The sequence below is a fragment of the Mustela erminea genome, chromosome 9, assembly GCF_009829155.1.
Source record: "Mustela erminea isolate mMusErm1 chromosome 9, mMusErm1.Pri, whole genome shotgun sequence".
In the NCBI taxonomy this organism is placed as follows: domain Eukaryota; kingdom Metazoa; phylum Chordata; class Mammalia; order Carnivora; family Mustelidae; genus Mustela; species Mustela erminea.
The window spans coordinates 15,963,956-15,980,407 of record NC_045622.1 but is presented as its reverse complement, the minus strand read 5'-3'; the positions used below and the strand labels follow the sequence as shown (position 1 = coordinate 15,980,407).

At 58.1% G+C, this 16,452-nt stretch overlaps 1 protein-coding gene across 2 annotated transcripts in view; it reads right to left on the bottom strand.

Moving 5' to 3' along the window:
- Positions 1–16,136, bottom strand: part of POU2F3 (POU class 2 homeobox 3) — a 104,980-nt gene extending 88,844 nt beyond the window's left edge. Inside the window, exons 1-3 of one of the 2 annotated variants that reach the window (XM_032357653.1) lie at positions 15,338–16,136; positions 1,972–2,106; positions 671–851 (exon numbers count right to left, since the gene is read on the bottom strand). In XM_032357653.1, the coding sequence (XP_032213544.1) occupies positions 671–851; positions 1,972–2,106; positions 15,338–15,604 (583 nt within the window). In that variant the 5' untranslated portion in view covers positions 15,605–16,136. The remainder of the gene's footprint in view (positions 1–670; positions 852–1,971; positions 2,107–15,337) is intronic. The other variant, XM_032357655.1, reaches the window with a different exon arrangement.
- Between the last annotated feature and the right edge of the window lie 316 nt (positions 16,137–16,452).

The window sequence follows — 16,452 nt, the reverse complement described above, 5'->3', positions numbered from 1 at the left end:
AGGGCATGAGCACAGCTCTCTGGGCGTTTCAAAATCCAGGGGAGCCCTGGGAGGGGCAGGCACTTGCCCAGTGTTCAGCCGGCTGGGCAGAAGGACCAGGACCTGGACTAGAGCTGTGCTATCTCCTGGTGTCCTCTACACGGAGGACCCGAGGACGGTCCTGGGAACAGTGTCAGGAAAGGTACTGGCGGCAAAGCCACACAGGCCTAAAGGCAGGGAGCCCACAGAGACTCCGGGGCCCTCAAGGAGCTCGGTGGAGAGCTGCTTACACCAGAGGAGACGCGAAAGAAAGGAGAGGTGCTGACTTCCGAGGGGACAGCAGAGGTGGGCGGGCAGGAATGGGTGTCTTTGGGCGCCCCCGGGGACCCTGCAACCTGGGCCTCCCTCCATGACGGATGTCCCATCTGTGTTCTCACTAAGGGAAGGAACAAGGTAGGCGCTGCCTGGGTATCTCCCTCCATGGGATCTAGCAAGTCACAGTTCTGTATGTCCCTACCTGGAAAGGGTCACTTTCATCTGGCTCACTCAAGAGCCACACGGGCACCCCTTCCTCCAGGAAGCCTGCCCTGACCAATCCCAGCCCAGCTTCGGGGACCCTCTGCCGAACTCCCGAATCTCACGACTCTCTATCCTGGCCAAGGCGACACTGCCATGGTGGCACCCCGCTGACCTTGCTCCAGCCAGAACCGGACGTCCTCCTGGCGAGTGTAGATGCTCTCCGCGGCCTCGGCGCACACGTTGCGGAGGTGGGGGCTCAGCAGGCCCCCTTGGCTGAAGTTGACGGCGACGTCCATGTGCAGGTGCTCCAGGCCCCGCACCTCCTCGGCCTGCCGCACCGCCCGTGGGTTCTTCTGCGGGGAGAAGAAGAGCCGCTCCCACCCGGCCTCAGAATGTTCTGCCCACCCCTTGCTTGGTGCCCAAGTGTCAGGCAAGCCAAGGCTGGTGGCGTTTAGAGCCCTGGGGCAGGCTGGCCATCAAGGGGCGCTAAGCATCGCCTCCACCTGGTGGAGAAACCAATGTTCAGGGCAGAGCCAAGCCCTTCCGGCTGGCCACCGGCTGACGTCTGAGGCTGACGGGGAATTCTGACAGTGGATGGGGGTGGTGCAGGTGGCCAGCCAGGCAAGCTGTCCCAAAGCAGATGACCTCTGGGGTCCCAGACTTTCCAACATGCAGGGGGTGGGGTCTCTGGGAAGGGCCTCGAACAGGCCATGCTGGAGGGTTCTGGAACTTAGGTGAGGCTGGGGAGAGGCCCAGGGTCCAGGAAGGGTCAGGGCACAGGCCAGCAGGCTGGAGTGTTCTGAGCACGGTGTGCATTAGCTCGTTTAATTCCCAGAACTCATTTCTCAGTAAGAAAATAAAGGCCTTGGGGCGCCTGGGTGGCTCAGTGGGTTGAAGCCTCTGCCTTTGGCTCAGGTCATGATCTCAGGGTCCTGGGATTGAGCCCCACATCGGGCTCTCTGCTCAGCAGGGAGCCTGCTTCCCCCACCCCACCCTCTGCCTGCCTCTCTGCCTACTTGTGATCTCTGTCTGTCAAATAAATAAATAAAATCTTAAAAAAAAAAAAGAAAAGAAAAGAAAGGCCTTGCTGGCGAGGTCACTCCTGCAATGTCACCTGGATGAGGAGTGGTGGTGGATTTGACCTGAGAGTTCCAGCCGCCAGGCTTCACCATAAAGGGGAAAGATCTGAGATTAGGGGACTGGAGGGATCTGGCAGTTGGGGGGGCCCTGCAGATTAGCGATCTGGGTGATGGGGTTCAGTATGGCCTAGGGCACAATCAGGGGGCTGGGGAGTACAGGGTGAGAGTGGGGTGCCAGGGGAGAGGGCCAGAGTGGGTCAGGGGCCGGGTGGGAGACTGAAGTTGGGGTAGGGTCCAGGCTTGGGGCCAGGCTGGCTGCAGGGCTTGGAGCGGGGGTGGGGGGGTGGCGGCGGGGCAGGAGCCAGGCCGGGGCAGGCCCGAGGCGAGCACTCACCTGTCGAAGCTTGGCCATGGCCTCACTGGGAATGATCTCATTGTGGTGAAGCCGGGTGACAAAGCAAAGTGCCTGGAACTGACTCTGCCCCTTCTCCAGCTCCCCCAGGATCAGGGCTCGGAAGATCTTCACATCCTGATGGGAAAGGGCAGGAGGATGGGGACCTGCTGGAGCGGGTGGGCGCCTCCCTGCAGCCCACCTAGCTCTCTGCTCGGGCCTCAGACAGGACGTAGGCCCAGACCCTGCCCTGCAATGGACATTTCCCTCCTGCTGGCCTAGGAATTTTTTTCTTTCCCATTTAAACCCATGACTTGAAAGAAACACACCCCAGATGTTCCAAAGCCTCCTGGCAAATCTCACCGCGGGAGCCATCCGAAAGCTTTCCCAAACAGAGCCCTTTACAAGTACAGAATTTCACCTGAGAAGAAACAGCACCTTTGTTTGGTGCCTGGTTCTTTCACAGCTGGGCCCTCGGTGGCACCCCTGTGGCCCCCAGATCAGGGTGGGTCACAGCCCCTGTAAACTACTGGACCAGGCGTACTAGGGGAGGGACTGAACTTCTGACAAGCCTAGATCCCAGAGTTCCTCTCACAGACATTCTTATTCGGGAGGCCCAGAAACTGGTGCCCCTCAAAAGGCCTCAGGGTTTCTGATCAGCCGGCCTCCTGGCCATCCCCAAACGTCAGAGGGAGGGAGGGGGCGCAGGATGGGGCTGAGGGCAGACACCACGCTGGCTGGCTGTAGCTGTTGCCAACTTCCGGCGAGACAGACTGGCGTGGCTCACCTTTCCCCTCTCCTCTCCACTTCCCCTTTTCCCATGGGGTTACTAATGGCATTACCAGCAGGCCAATGGCTCTTTCCTGTTCCTCAGGCACTGCATGAATGGGGGGGGGGGGCTGGAGGGGAGCAGAGGGAGAGGGGCCGCAGGGGAGGATGGGGTCCGCTTCCTAGTCTGGCTGCTGGAACCCTGTGCTCTCACCCAACTCTGGACTAGGCTAACTGCTTCCAGTGAGAAGTCAGCAGGTCCCAGTCAGAAGTGGTCTAAATCTGTCAAGACCCACCCCCACCCCCGGCCAGGGAGGTCCCCTGGCCATAATGACCATCCCTGTCCACTGTCCCAACGGCCCTATCTTGGCACTGGGCATACACAGCCTTGCTTGCTATGCATCTTTCAATGCGCGTGCCCTGGCTTCACCCACTAAGAGAGCCCGCATTCTCGGAGGGCTTCCTGAGCGCCCACTAGAGTACACGTGCTCTGAAATGGGGGCCGAGGGCTCCCTTGGGTTCCTGTAACACAACGAGGGGGAGCTGCACCCCAACTCTGCAATGTATTAGCCAGGGCCCAGCCACAGGTTCCAGCTTCTGTAAGCCTCACTTGTAAGACGGGGACACTGAGGCATTTAGCTGGTCAGGTTGTGGTGAAAACTGAGTGAGTGTGCAGGGCCTAGAAGAACGTCCACCCCGACCCAGTGCTCAGCAGGGGCTCGCTGGGGGCATCTCCTCCCTGCAGGTGACTGGAGCCCGTCACTCCCACCATCCCACAAAGCCGCATGCGCTTGTCAAGTCCTTTGCCTCTCCAGGGGCGTTTCTCTTGATTGCTTTTACTACAAATGATCTCTAGGACAAGGGGGGTGTGGGCATGTGTGGGAAGATTTTCCACCAATAGTGCAGAAAGGGAGACTGAGGCCCAGCTGGTGAGAACGTCCCCCTGAGGGTTTTGTTGATGCCAGACTTGTGGGGAAGGTGAATCAGAGCTCGGGTGAACCCCAGCTTCCTCTCGACAGGAAATCCGCTCTTGGGCCATGAGGCTGGACTCTCCCCGCCCTGCCAGCCTGGGCCACCGGATCTTTCATTCGCTTGGGTCGACTGGAGGCTGGCCCATTCCTGTGCTTTCCACTTGGGGCTCACTTCCTGCCAGGTGAGACCCGATACCAGACTTCCCCTCTGAAGGCTGGAGTCAGCTGGGTGTCCCTGGCAGGACCCGGCGGGGCGGGAGCTGACATCTATCTCCCGGGGATTTTCAGCAATGACTCTTTAAAAGAGCTTTATCTGTGGGGCACCTGGGTGACTCAGTGGGTCACACCTCTGCCTTCGGCTCAGGTCATGATCTCAGGGTCCTGGGATTGAGCCCCGCATCGGGCTCTCTGCTCAGCGGGGAGCCTGCTTCCCCCACTCTCTGTCTGCCTCTCTGCCTACTTGTGATCCCTCTCTCTCTCTCTCAAATAAATAAATAAAATCTTTAAAAAAAAAAAAAGGAGACTTATCTGGAACAGTCACAGTGTCCTCTCCAAAGCCACCTCCACATGCCAAACCCTGGGGTCCGATGGCTGCGGAGTGGTCTCTCTGCTCAGGGATATCCCCTGCCCACCATTAAGAGAAAACATTTGGACTCTTGGACCAGACCAGGGGGTAAACCATCACCTGTTCTAGTCTTTCCCTCACTCTGTTGTATTAAACAACAATGTCGGCAACATCAGCAAAATGATACCAAAATGGGAATCTGACGGTGGGTAAAGACAGAGACTGAGGATTTCTCATTGACAGAGACGATCTACCTATGGAGGGCACGGATTTATTGAAGTTTGTAACTGGAAGGGACAAGTCATTGTTATTATGAGTCAGATAGGATGTATTGTCCTGTTTAAAATCTTTACAACAGGAGGTAGGGAGGATGATTATGACTTAGTTGGGAATGGGTTACTTGCTCAAGGTCATGGGACTAGGAGGAAATGAGGCTGGAATTTTAACCCTGGGCAGTCTGACTCCCAAGCCTGCGCTCTCTCGGCCACAAGGCCCCACTGCCTCCCAGATGTCTTCGGTGGCTTGAGAAACCAAAGCCCAGGCCCAGAGAGGTGCGGTGGTCTGCCCTTGGCCACACTATTGTAAATGGCAGAACCAGGATCAGAACTCAGTTTCCTCTTCCAGCCATGCCTGGAAGTCCTGTGTAGACCTGCCCTGGGAGTGTGGCAGCTGGCATTCACAGTTCTGTGTGACTAACAAGAACCATCGTCTGACACAGAGAGGAGGGTTCCCGAGGCCAGGTCACCTTTCTGTCCCACCTGCCAGCCTGCCCAGAACCTCTGCGGACCATACATTCTCCAGTCTTCTTGGCCCTATTTCTCCACAAAAACCACCTTCCACTTGCTGACCCTGGGAGGGAGGGGCCACCCCTAACTTCTGGACCTACTTGGCTCCATTATCCTGGCTGGTGTCCCTCCTAGCTTCTACTCTCTACACCTGACTCACTGCCAAGGTTCCAGGGGCCCCTCTCCCACCAGCACAGAGGAAAGGGCAGGGGGACAGGTCTCCCTGCTTCAGCAAACATCTGGCCAGATGCTAGGCCCTGGCCAAAAGAAGCCTGGCTCCCAAGTTTCCTCCTTGCCCGAGGGTGCCCTGGGATGAATCACCCGGATGTGGCCTTGTGCCCAAGGCAGATGGCACAGCTGGGGATGTCCTGGCACTGGAGGCAGGTTTCTCAGGTCCAGGACTCAGGCGTGGACTCCCGAGATGGCAGTTTCTGTAAGGCTACTGCTTGTGTGAGCTCCTGGGAATGTCTAGCCCACTGGGAAGCCGCAGAGCCTCCCGGGACCAGGCCTGACCCCCGCGCACCAGGGAGAGGCTCATGTGCCATGGAGGTCACGAGCACGGGCTGACATCCTTCGTGGTTTTAAGCAAAGCTCAGGAGCAGACAGGTTGTAGGACGGCCTGGTAGTCACGAGCAAAGGCTCTGGTGTCCACACTACCTAAGTTCCAATGCTGGCTTTGCTGACACCAGCTGTGGGACCTTGGGGGAATGCATGTCCCTGTACCTTAGTTTCCACATCTGTTAAATGAGTTAAACTAACAATACCTACACCTCCAGGGATTACTGTGAGGAGAAAATGAGTGAAAGGTCTCAGGGCACAGTGGGCTGAACCCTTTGTCTAGTATCACTGTGATCTCGGCCTGGCTCCAGCTGTGATCTCCTCCAGACCTGTCCAAGCAGGAGCAAAGACTGTTCTCCTCAAGATGCACCTGAGGCCCAGAGAGGTCGGGGGACTCCTCTGGGGCTTGTAGGGAATCTGCAAACCTGTGAGAGAGCACTGGTTAGCATTACATAGGGCACAGCCTTCACAGGCACCAGGTTAAGTGGGAAAATGGCCAAGATCAAGGAAGAGGCCCCAGTCTTCAAGGAGCTCATAGACAGGCTGACTTCCTATGACAGTCAGTGCACCACATAAGGCCTGGGGTTGAGGTTTATGACAAGTGCTATGGGGCAAAGGATGGATGAAGGGGCACTTGCTGTCCCCTTAGGGAAGGGACTGGGAGGTGGGAAGGGAGGGAAGAATTCTCCAGAATGAGGGACACTTCAGGGGTCCCAGACAGTCCAAGGATGGGGGGTGCTTTCTAGCAAAGAGAGAGAGGAATTTACACAAGACAGGGAGATGGGAGGCTCTCCTAAGACCCCCACCCAATCTGTCCCTCCACGTTGTTACTGATCTGCCCAATGCCCTTTGGAAGCTCCTTTTGCCCTCGCCCTAAAGCGTACCCTCCTGAGGCTGGTCTCCGCCGCCACCGCCAGCTTGTCTTGTACTCCCTGAGCATTGAACTAAAGGGCGGGCAGTTCCCAGAAGTGATGAGGCCTTGGGCCTGTCCCTGAGCTGATTCCTCTGCTGGGGCTGCCCTGTCCCCCTCTGCCTATCATCTCTCAGGGCTTGGTTCCAATGTGTCCCCTCCTCCAGCCTGTCCTCCCAACACTGCCCTCACCAACCTGCCAGCAGACTCAGGAGGCCCAGCTCCTACCCTCGACAGCACAAGCTCAGTGGTCTGTGGCCATCTCCTGCCGTACCTTCCAGACTAATCTCCTTGAGGCTGGGAAAGCATCTTATTGGCAGTGATTCCTCGCCCCTAGACCACAGCAGGTGCTCCGTACTTGCCTGGGAATGTATGGACGGAGGAAGGAGCACACAAAGGAGAGCATGGAAGCATCCTGAGCAAACCACCAGGGACGGGGTGGGGTGAGGGAGGGCAAAGGGGTTGGAGGAAGAGGCTGGTAGGAGGGGCCGGACAGCGGGTCTGAGAGTCCAGCCGAGGAGTCTGAGCTCAAGCTAGCCCATCACCAGAAGTCACTGGTGGGTTCTGAGCTGGATCCGAAACTTGAGCTGTGGCGGTCCAGTGTGCACCTGATTTAAGTACCTTCATAGAGGACCCCGTCCTCCTCCAGGGCATCTTCTGCCCTGGCAACGAGTCATCCAGGTCCCACATAAAATCTGCCCCTGGTTCAAGGGCAGAAATTAGACCTGACGTAGGCAGTAACTTCAGGGTCTGGCCCAGAGCTTGGAGCTCAAAGCTTCATAGCTGAGTGAAGGCCCCCTGCACGCATGCTCTGGGGTCTCTCTCAGCTGCCATCAAGAAGACTGGTAGTCCTACAGGCTGGTGGTCCCCGCCCTGCGCTGTCATTTCGGCTTCTAGCAGGTTCGGGGTATCATTTGGTTCATGACCCAGCGAGGTTCTGGCTGGGGACATGACCTTCAGAAGCCGTGCGGGCGCAGAACCAGGACCAGCAGCTGGACCTCCTGACTCATGGTCCAGTGATCCTTATGCTCCTCCGAGCCCCCCTGACCCCCGTCAGCCCTGGTGCACACACTGTCCTTCTCTGGGTTCGCCCCCTGCCAGGCTGCACTTCGGAGACCCACTGCATCTCCCCGAGAGAAGGCGGCGCTGACCCAGCTGTTCCCCGGGCTCCAGGTGAACACCTAGGAAGACAGACCACAGCTGCTCTGGGAAGCGCAGGGGCCCAGCCCTGTGCCCCAGAATGGCAGACATCCTGTGCCAGGCCCAGGTGCAGCCTGCCTGGGGAGAGGCCCCAGGGGAAGTTTCCTGCTGGGAGAAGGAGCAACGCTTGCACACAGAGGCCCCTTGGGAGTTCAGCAGGGGAAGACCTTGGAGCGGGCATTCTGCTCTCCCTGCCGACTTGCAGCCTTAGAGTAGATGCCGGAGAAGGAAACAAACTTCTCTCTTGCCTCGGCTGCCCTTGGGGTTTTATGTTACAGTCCAGCGGAACCCTGGCTCAAGCACGAGGATGCCCACCTGCTTTCCACCATTCACAGACCACACGTCTGTCGTCTTTCTTGCGTACTTGGTGTTTCTCGAACAATCTCTTTCACACACAGCTGCTCCCGTCTCTCCCGGCCCCACAGTTGCTCCCAGGAACAAGCTGCCTCCCTCTGCGTCCCCCCCCCCCCCCATGGAGCCTCCACCTCCCCCCTTTCTCTGAGCCTCAAGCACTCCCTCGTGCACCCTCTTACCCAGCCCCCTCCTGCAGAGAGCCTGCTTGCTCTCTCGGCCCAGCCCTCCCCCAACGGGGAATCGGAGACTAAAGGGGCCAGCATGGGGAGCCACTCCACCACTCCCTGCCCTGGCATCCAGGCTGGGGGTCTTCTCTCTGGGATTCGGGATTCTTGCAGAGCACCCCTGTACCCCACTGCTCCTCGCTCTTGGGCCCTGGGAACGTCTTTTTCTCCTTCCCATCCCAGCACAGCCTGTGATTCGGCCTGGGCTGAGCCAATCTAAATATTTATCCCCGTGGTGCTCCCGGCTGGGGCTGCTTCATGGCCAGAGAAGGGGCCCCATTCGGAGATGAGGGGAGGGAGCCAGGAACCAGCACCTTCCTAACCCCATGCTGCCTGCCCCTTGGCAGACACGGGAGCACCTGGGCGACTCTGCCCAGTGTCCTTGAGCAGGAACAGAGGTGAACAGAGTTGACCCAAAGCCAGCCCAAGCCCACTCCCACGGCCGTGCCCGGGGACTCAGGCTGGCCCTGTTACCGGGAGCCTGTAACCCCTCAGGGCTGCCCTGGGACAAAAGCTTCTTATTAAGGGGTTTTAGTGCAGCCACAGGCCATGAGCAGTGGCCACTTGCTCTGCTCCAGCCCCCTGAGCCCCCAGTTCTCTGTCAGCCAAATCGCAAAGGTCACTACTGTTCCAACTGCCCCAGGGAACAATGTGAGGCTTTATGTGGATCAACTGTGCCCCACTGTCCCGCTGACTCAGGGCTCCTGAGATGGGGCTCCCGACTCCTCTCTCTCGCCCAGATTCTCAGCCCCAGCGCCTCCCTTGCTCCCTGCCCTTTATCGAATGCACAAGCGGCAGCCACTTCAACACTTGCCAACTTACTGGATGGAAGGTTCTAATGATGCTCTGGGCCCTAGAGGGGAAATAAAGGGGCCGGAATGTTGTGCTTCCCAGCGAGGAAGGAGAACGGGGGGGGGGGGGGGCACCGGGCTGGCCCCGTTACCTGACTCCTCCTTGACTCCTCCAGTGCCTCTGCCGGCCTCTGCTGTGACTCTACTCTTAGACCCGGCTTCTCAACAGCCTGGGAGCATCACCAGATCATCTCCTCCTGGCCTGTGCCGTGTCTGAGCCTAGGGCTCTGAGAGGGTGAGTGGCTTGTCCAGTCGCCTGACCAGGAAAGGGCGGACTAATGTACACAGTGAACGCTCAGGAGTCTCCGGGAGATCTCTTCCAAATGGTCCCCGTGTCCCCACCCCTCCAGCGCAAGAGTCTCAGGCACAAAGCTGCCAAGGGGTCAGGACTCATGCCAAGGGGGTTATGGGTTATGGGAGAAGGGGTCCAGCCCAAGTCTGTACAGAGGAGGGTTTGTTCCCTTGCATTAAGGTTTTCTGTCAGGCTCCTTCCCTTCCCCTCCTCAATTCGGGTTACTTTAGCCTTCTGGAAGGAGCCTTCTTATGGTACCATGCACAGTCAGTCACTATACAGTGGACGGATCCCTGGGTCTGAATCCAGGATCACCAGCTACTCAATCTTGTCAAAGAGCCTCAGTTTGCACACCTGCAGAATGGGGCAACGCCTGCCTCACGATGCAGCAGGGAGGCTCAGATGACACTGTGCATCAAAGCAACCAACAGCAAGCGACCACCCAGCGGGTGAGATCCGGGGACGTGCATGTCCCATCACGAGGTTGCACCGTCTTCCTGGGGACAGGAGTCTGTCCTGAGTTTTTCTATAACCACTGCCGTCACTGCTTCTCTGCAGCCTGGACTGCCTGGTAGGGAAGAGCCCCACCTTTGCCTCCCCCGATCTTATTTTCAGTAGCACCCCTCCCTCAGTCCAGGGGACAGTCTTCACTGCCTGATCTAGGATCTTTGGCTAGGACTTCCCCCGACGTTGGCATTCGACTCCAGGGAGCACGTCTGAACCTTCAGGCAAGCCCATTGATCCCTGATCCATGGAGGAATTCCTCCAACATGGCAGAGGGACTGCTGGTAGATCTGAAGGCTCCAGGGACAAGAGACAGGTCATTGCATCTCATGACTTCTCATAAACTCCTAAGAGGAAAGCTCTGGACTCCAGAGACGTCTGGGCCTCTCCTGAGAGCATCTCTGCTGCCCTCTGTTCCCCACAAAGACAACATATATCCATCACACGCCTGTGTTCCAAACTGCTACGTTTCAGGGACCTCACATAAGGCAAGGGGAGCGGGAGACTGGTGTCTAAAAACTTCTCCTATCTGACCTCCGTGGGATGTGATGATCTGGTTATAATAAACAGCCTCTGGCCCCGGCACAGTCATACGCACATTCCACATCTTCCACACGACTTCTGATGGCATGCAGCTTCCCACGCTGCTCCCCTACCCCAACCAGGAGCCCCCCAAGGCAGGGACTCTGGTGCTTTCTGGGCAGTTCCTTCCTTTGACTCCCACTCACCGGCTGGTGCTCAGGTCAGGAAACCGAGGGCTCACATTTCCACTCCTCCTGGGTCCTTCAGAGTGACCTTGGGCTGACCCACACCGCCATATGGCTCCCCTTATCTTGGCTCCAGCTCACAGCCCCTCAGGATCCCTCCCGGCGCATTTCTGGAGGCTGTGGTTTCTTACTCCCCGCCCCCAACATTGTACCCACCACCCAGAAACAGTTGCACATGACTTTCTCCTATCTTTTGGCCCTACCCATCCGGTCAACACCAAACCATGCCGCCTGGAACATGACTCATCCCCTCCCCCAGCTTTTGGACATTCAGACTGTGGGACAAAGGGGAAAGAGAACTTGGATGGGGACACCGGCTCGGGGGAGGAGGACTGAGAGGGCTGATGGACAAAAAGCCCGGTTAGAGCCTGGGGTTGGTGACGTGCCCCCTGTTCGATACGCCCGGTGAGCACGCACACACAGGTATAATTACACACACAGGACCCGGATTATAAAGGAGAGTACGGCCTAGTGGGTGTGTATTGTAAATGACAGTTTGTGTACTGAGGGCATGTGGAATGATGCCGAACGCCTAGCCGCTGCTTCAAACACATTAGGGTTATTGCGGGTTGAATGACAGGTTGCAAAGAGGTGAGTGTGGGCTCTACCTTCATTTAACAACCTAACCTGGGCCCTCCTCCAAGTTCCCTCCCCTTCCCTGGAGCAGCCACGCCAGTGGTTCCCAAACTCGCTGCCCACAGGAATCACTGGGGCCTCCTTAAAAAAAACAAAAACAAAAACAAAAACAAAACCAATATTGCCCCCAGAGAGCAGAGTTCGTAGCTGGGGAGGGCCGCCCAGGCATGGGGAGTTTCCAAGTGATTCTAATGGGGCCCTGAAGTTTGGGGGCCATGAGCCCCAGAGCTTCTTTTTAAAGCTTCAGCTCCATCTGCCTGATGGTCAGTAGCCTTGGGGCAGGGCACGCAGTGACACGGGATGGCCACTGATAGCTCCAAGCTACTTGCAAAGTTGACAACCGTTCCCCAGGCTCTGGGCTACGTGTCCTACAGCCAGCGGATTACTCAGTACTCTAACCGCTTACGATGTGGCCGTGGCCATGTGAGCAGAGCCAGACAGTGCTAGAACCCTGCCTCTTGGGCGGGGGGGCTGCAGGGGGTGGGGCGGTGGGGGGTGCGCTGGAGAGAAGGGGCTGGGGTTGGGGCTAGGACGGGCCAGACCCAGGGCTCTGTGATGCCTCCAGCCAGGGGCACTGCCCACAGCAACCTGGATTTTGGCAGAACAAGAATGACGGCTCTGGGCTCAGAGGGGCTGGCCAGCAATTGTGGAGGGTGACAGTTTTCTGTGTCAGCTTGACTGGGTGAACGGATGTCCAGAGAGCCGGTAAAACATTACAGCTGGGTGGATCTGTGAGGGTGTTTCCAGAAGAGACGAACATTTCAACTGGCAGAATGAGTCAAAACGATAGGCCCCCCAGTGTGAGGGGTACCATGCAGTCCGGAGAGGGTGTAGGTAGAAGAGAAAGCAGAGGAAGGGCGAACGTGCCCTCTACCTGAGCTGGGATGTCCACATTCTGCCCTCGGTCACTGACGCACCTGCTTCTCAGGCCTTCAGACTCCGGCTGAAACCACACTGCCCGCTTCCCTGGGCCTCTGGTTTGCAAATGGTAGATCGCCGGGCTTCTGAGCCTCCAAAATCACGGGAGCCGATCTCTTGCAACGTTTCTTTCTCTAGCTCTTGCTCTATGTCCTGTCATTTCTGCTTCTCTGGAGAGCTCCAACACACAGTGCTTCAAAAAGGCTATGGTAAGAGCCTAAAGGCACTTCCAGGCTTAGGGCTGACTTTGTGTGGGATTCTGGGTCCGTATCTTCAACCTGTCTGAGTCCAAGCTCAGCAGGGAGGACCCACGATGAAATATGATGTGGGCAATGATTACAAAAGTTCACGGTCTTCTACTTCTTAAGCACTTAGCACAGCAGCCAATGCCTAGTGGGTGTTTCAGACATATTACCTGATTGGTTCTTTTGATAGTGACGGGACTGGTACTGTCATCACCCCCCCCCCCCCCACCCCGTACAGATGAAGAAAAGAAGGCCTGCTGAGATCAAGTACCCTGCCCAGGTTAAACCAGGTCTGTTTATTTCAGCCTGGACTACCTCCCGAAGGTGAGAAAAGGGCAACCGTCGCTTTTCCTAAGTGGACTAGGGCATTTCCCCAAAGCACCCCAAATATGTTTGCTACACAAAAGAAACACAATGCCCATGATTTTTTCCCATAGGAAGAATCCTTCCTTCCAGATAGAATCTTGTGCATATCTGCCAAAGACCGAGGAGCACGTGGAGGCCTTGGAAACTAAGTGGGCCACAGGAGAGTGGCCCAGGAGTCCCCCCAGAAGGATCTGCATATAGAAGCTGTAGTCTGGGGCAGGCGTGAGGACTATTCTGCTCCGCCGAGGCTAGTGGAGCAACCCAGAGCTGGGGAGACTGTACAGAGCGGGCTTTCCTCTCTGCACCTTCCATACCGCGCGCACCCCCCACCCCCCGCTCCCGGTCCTGCCCTTGCTGATGAAATTGGAGATGCCTTAGAGGGTGTGAAATGCCAGCTTCTGGGTCAGAGGCTAACCTGAAAAGTAGACTTTGGAAACCTGGGTGGAGATTTGAATCACTGCAGGGATTAAAATGGGACTCTGGCAATCCGCTCCAAATGGATTCTCTAACTGGGCCGTCTGTCCCCCAACTATGCTCTCAGCTCCAGGCCCCAGTCCTCCACCCCACTGCCACAGGGACTCCCTCCTCTTCCTGCCTACAGGGCCGAGCAATAAAATCATTCATGCTGCAGCCAGGGGTTATAAAAGCTCAGCCCTAGCCTTTGCATCCTAGCCACAGCCTGAGAGGTCCCAAGAGTGGGGAAGCCTCTCTCCAGGGTTCCAGATGCCATAGAACAATGGGCAGGAGGCAAAAAAGTAGGAGGCTCTTGGCTCAGCCAGAGGCTCACTCTCAAGGAAAAGGGGCTTCAGTGGAGGGTTAGAGAGGAAGATTAGACCACTGCCTCCTGAGGGGTCCAGCCCCTACTGGGATTTCCCGGAAAAGAACACAAGCGACAAAGTTTCCCTGGAGTACAGGTATGGGGAGGCGGGTATATCCCCGTCAGCTTCCCTCTCTCCACACTGGCTACCCTTCCAGGCCCCTGCCTGAATGGGAGAACCTAGCTTGTGCCTGCCCAGTAAGGATGGGCTATAAAGTCTTCCCACCGTGACCACCCTCCAATACTCCATGGTCTACCTATGTCCGACATCAGTGGTAATTCAGTAGTTTGGGGACAGATGAGCAGTGAAGCCCTACTTCCACTGTCCACAGGATCCCCCCACCCTCCGTCCCGGCCCAGGCTCTCAATAGCAGTTTTGCTGGGTCCCTCACTGGCTCCCCAAATTCTGCCCATCTCCTCTCCAACTCCCACTCTCTAAGAGGGAGGAGGGAGAGTGGCCTGGGCCAGGCCTGAGCTTCTCCAGCTGTCCAGTTATCTAACTGTCCCCACCTCTCCAGTCCCCCAGAGACAGGGCCTCTTTCTTAGCAGAAAAGGGGCTGGTGCATGTACGTGTGTGTGTGTGTGTGTGTGTGTGTGCACAGCAGGAGACTCCCTTTGAGTACCTACATCTCACCCACCCTGTTTCCTTCCAGAATTCCTGCTGCTGGGTCACCGTTAGTCCCTCGTTACCTTTCCAGGCCCATTTGCTGATAATCCCCCAGTCCCTCCACTGCCTTCCCTACCCCCAACCACCCTCGGGGCCAGCCAGGTCCACCTTCCAGTCCCTCCACAAGGTTTCTTCTAGTTCCTTACACACACACTGAGTAGAGGCTGGTTTCTGTCCCCCTTCTTGCAATCTGGGCCAAAACATGGAGGTTGGCCAGCTGTCTGGCCAGGCAGGGTAAGGAGCGGCAGCTCTCCCAGAGAGTGGGGACTTCCTGTGGGGCCTCTCGCCAGGTCGTCCTTCAGCAAGCTTTCCAGCCTTCCGAACCAGAGAGGAGAAGTAGCATCTCCTTGGCTCCGGAGGGACAGGGGACAATCCACTCTTATGCCCGCCCCGCCCCCCTCCATGTCTCCACTCTAGGAAAGTGAAACAAGAGGGTTGGTTTATAGACTCCAAAACGTCAGGGCTGAGAGGCCTGGAGCCACCTCATTGACCTGTACAGAGGTGACAAAGGAAAGCCGGAGAAGGAAAGGGACTTGCCCAAGACCACAGGGCAAGAACCCGTGATCTCTAATTGCTGGCCCAGGACTTTCTTCTCTAGAACAGAGAGGCAAATTACCCCAAGAAGGGAGTTAGCATTTCTGGAGAGTCAGCACCTGGAGGGCTCTGAGAGACCTGAAAGAGAAATGGGCAACGGGCCATCGCCATCAGGGAGTGGGAATGAGCAGGGGCCTGCGAACCCAGAGCAAAGGGGCGAGAGGCTGGAGGGGGCAGGAGCGGAATTCCCCCAGGGCAGAATGAAAGAGCCGAGCTTTGGGGAGCCTGCACAGGGGTGTAGACAAGAGCCCCACGACATGACCCTGGCTAAGTCTTGTGCCTCTCCTGGCCCGCCTTCCACCTGCAGGCCTCAGTGCGACCGGGACCCCGGGGCGCTCGGGCTCCTGGGTCCCGCCGGGCGAGCGAGGGTGCCTTACCTTCTTGAAGTCAGCGGTGAAGGAGACGAGGGTGCCGTCGGGCTTGCGCAGCTCGAGGCTGATGCTGTCGGCGTCGCTGTCTGCCTGCAGGCTCTCCTCGGTGACCTGGCCGTCGGGCAGCCGCACGCGGACCCGCAGCTCAGCAGGCGCGCCCGGGCCCGTGCCCACGCCCCGCGCCGCCCAGAGCAGCGACAGGAGCAGCGGCAACAGCAGCAGCAGCGGCGCGGGGGGCGCCGTGGGGACCCCGCGGCGGCCGGGCGGGCGCATCCCCGGGGGCCCGGCCGGCCGCGAGCGTGCGGCAAGGGGCGCTGCCAAACTTCGCGCGAAGTTACCGGCTAGTTCGGGGCGCGTGGCAGCGGCTCCCCGTGGGGCTCAGGCGCTGGGGGCCCGAGACGTGGCGCGGACGCACGTGGGCTGCGCTTCGCCGCGCGCCCCCCGGCGGCTTCGAGGCGGACGCGGCGCTCCCGGGGCCCCGCGCCCGCCCACCGGCCCAGCGCCGCGACTGCCGCGGCCCCCGACTCTGGCGCTCCGAGACTCTGTTTTGCACTTTTCATTCAATCCCACCCCCCGTCACTTCCTTCGGAAAACAGAAACCACCAGGACCTGCCTTAAAGAGACCGCGCACCTCTCGGCCCTTAAAGGGCTGGAGGCGGCTCCCCGCACTCCGGCGGTGGCCCGGGGGAGGAGGCGGGGGCGGGGGACCGCCGCACAACGGCTTTGTGGGAAAAGGGCTTTCTCAATCTCCCTCCCCCCCTGCCGCGCCCCGTGCGACCTAGCTGTCCCGGCAAATCCCGTCCTCCCAGCAGGGGCGGGACGGGTGACTCTTCCCCCCCCCTCCTCCCCTGCCCCCCCTCTTTGGCTTGTTCTTGTGCCACGTGGACGAAATAATCGGGCTTGGTGTTTTAGGGGTTTTGTTTGGTCTTTGAGTTTCTCTGACACAGCGAATTTCTAAAAAGTTTTTGCAAAATCAGACCTCACCTCTCGTTCAGCCTTTTGACTGCCCTGGGTTTGGAGGGATGAGCTGATGTTCTCGCCCAGCTTTGCCATCTCTCTAGCGAGATAGTTTGATAAGTAAGGGCACCTCTTCGGACGGGCCCCTTGGCTTGTCCCCATTT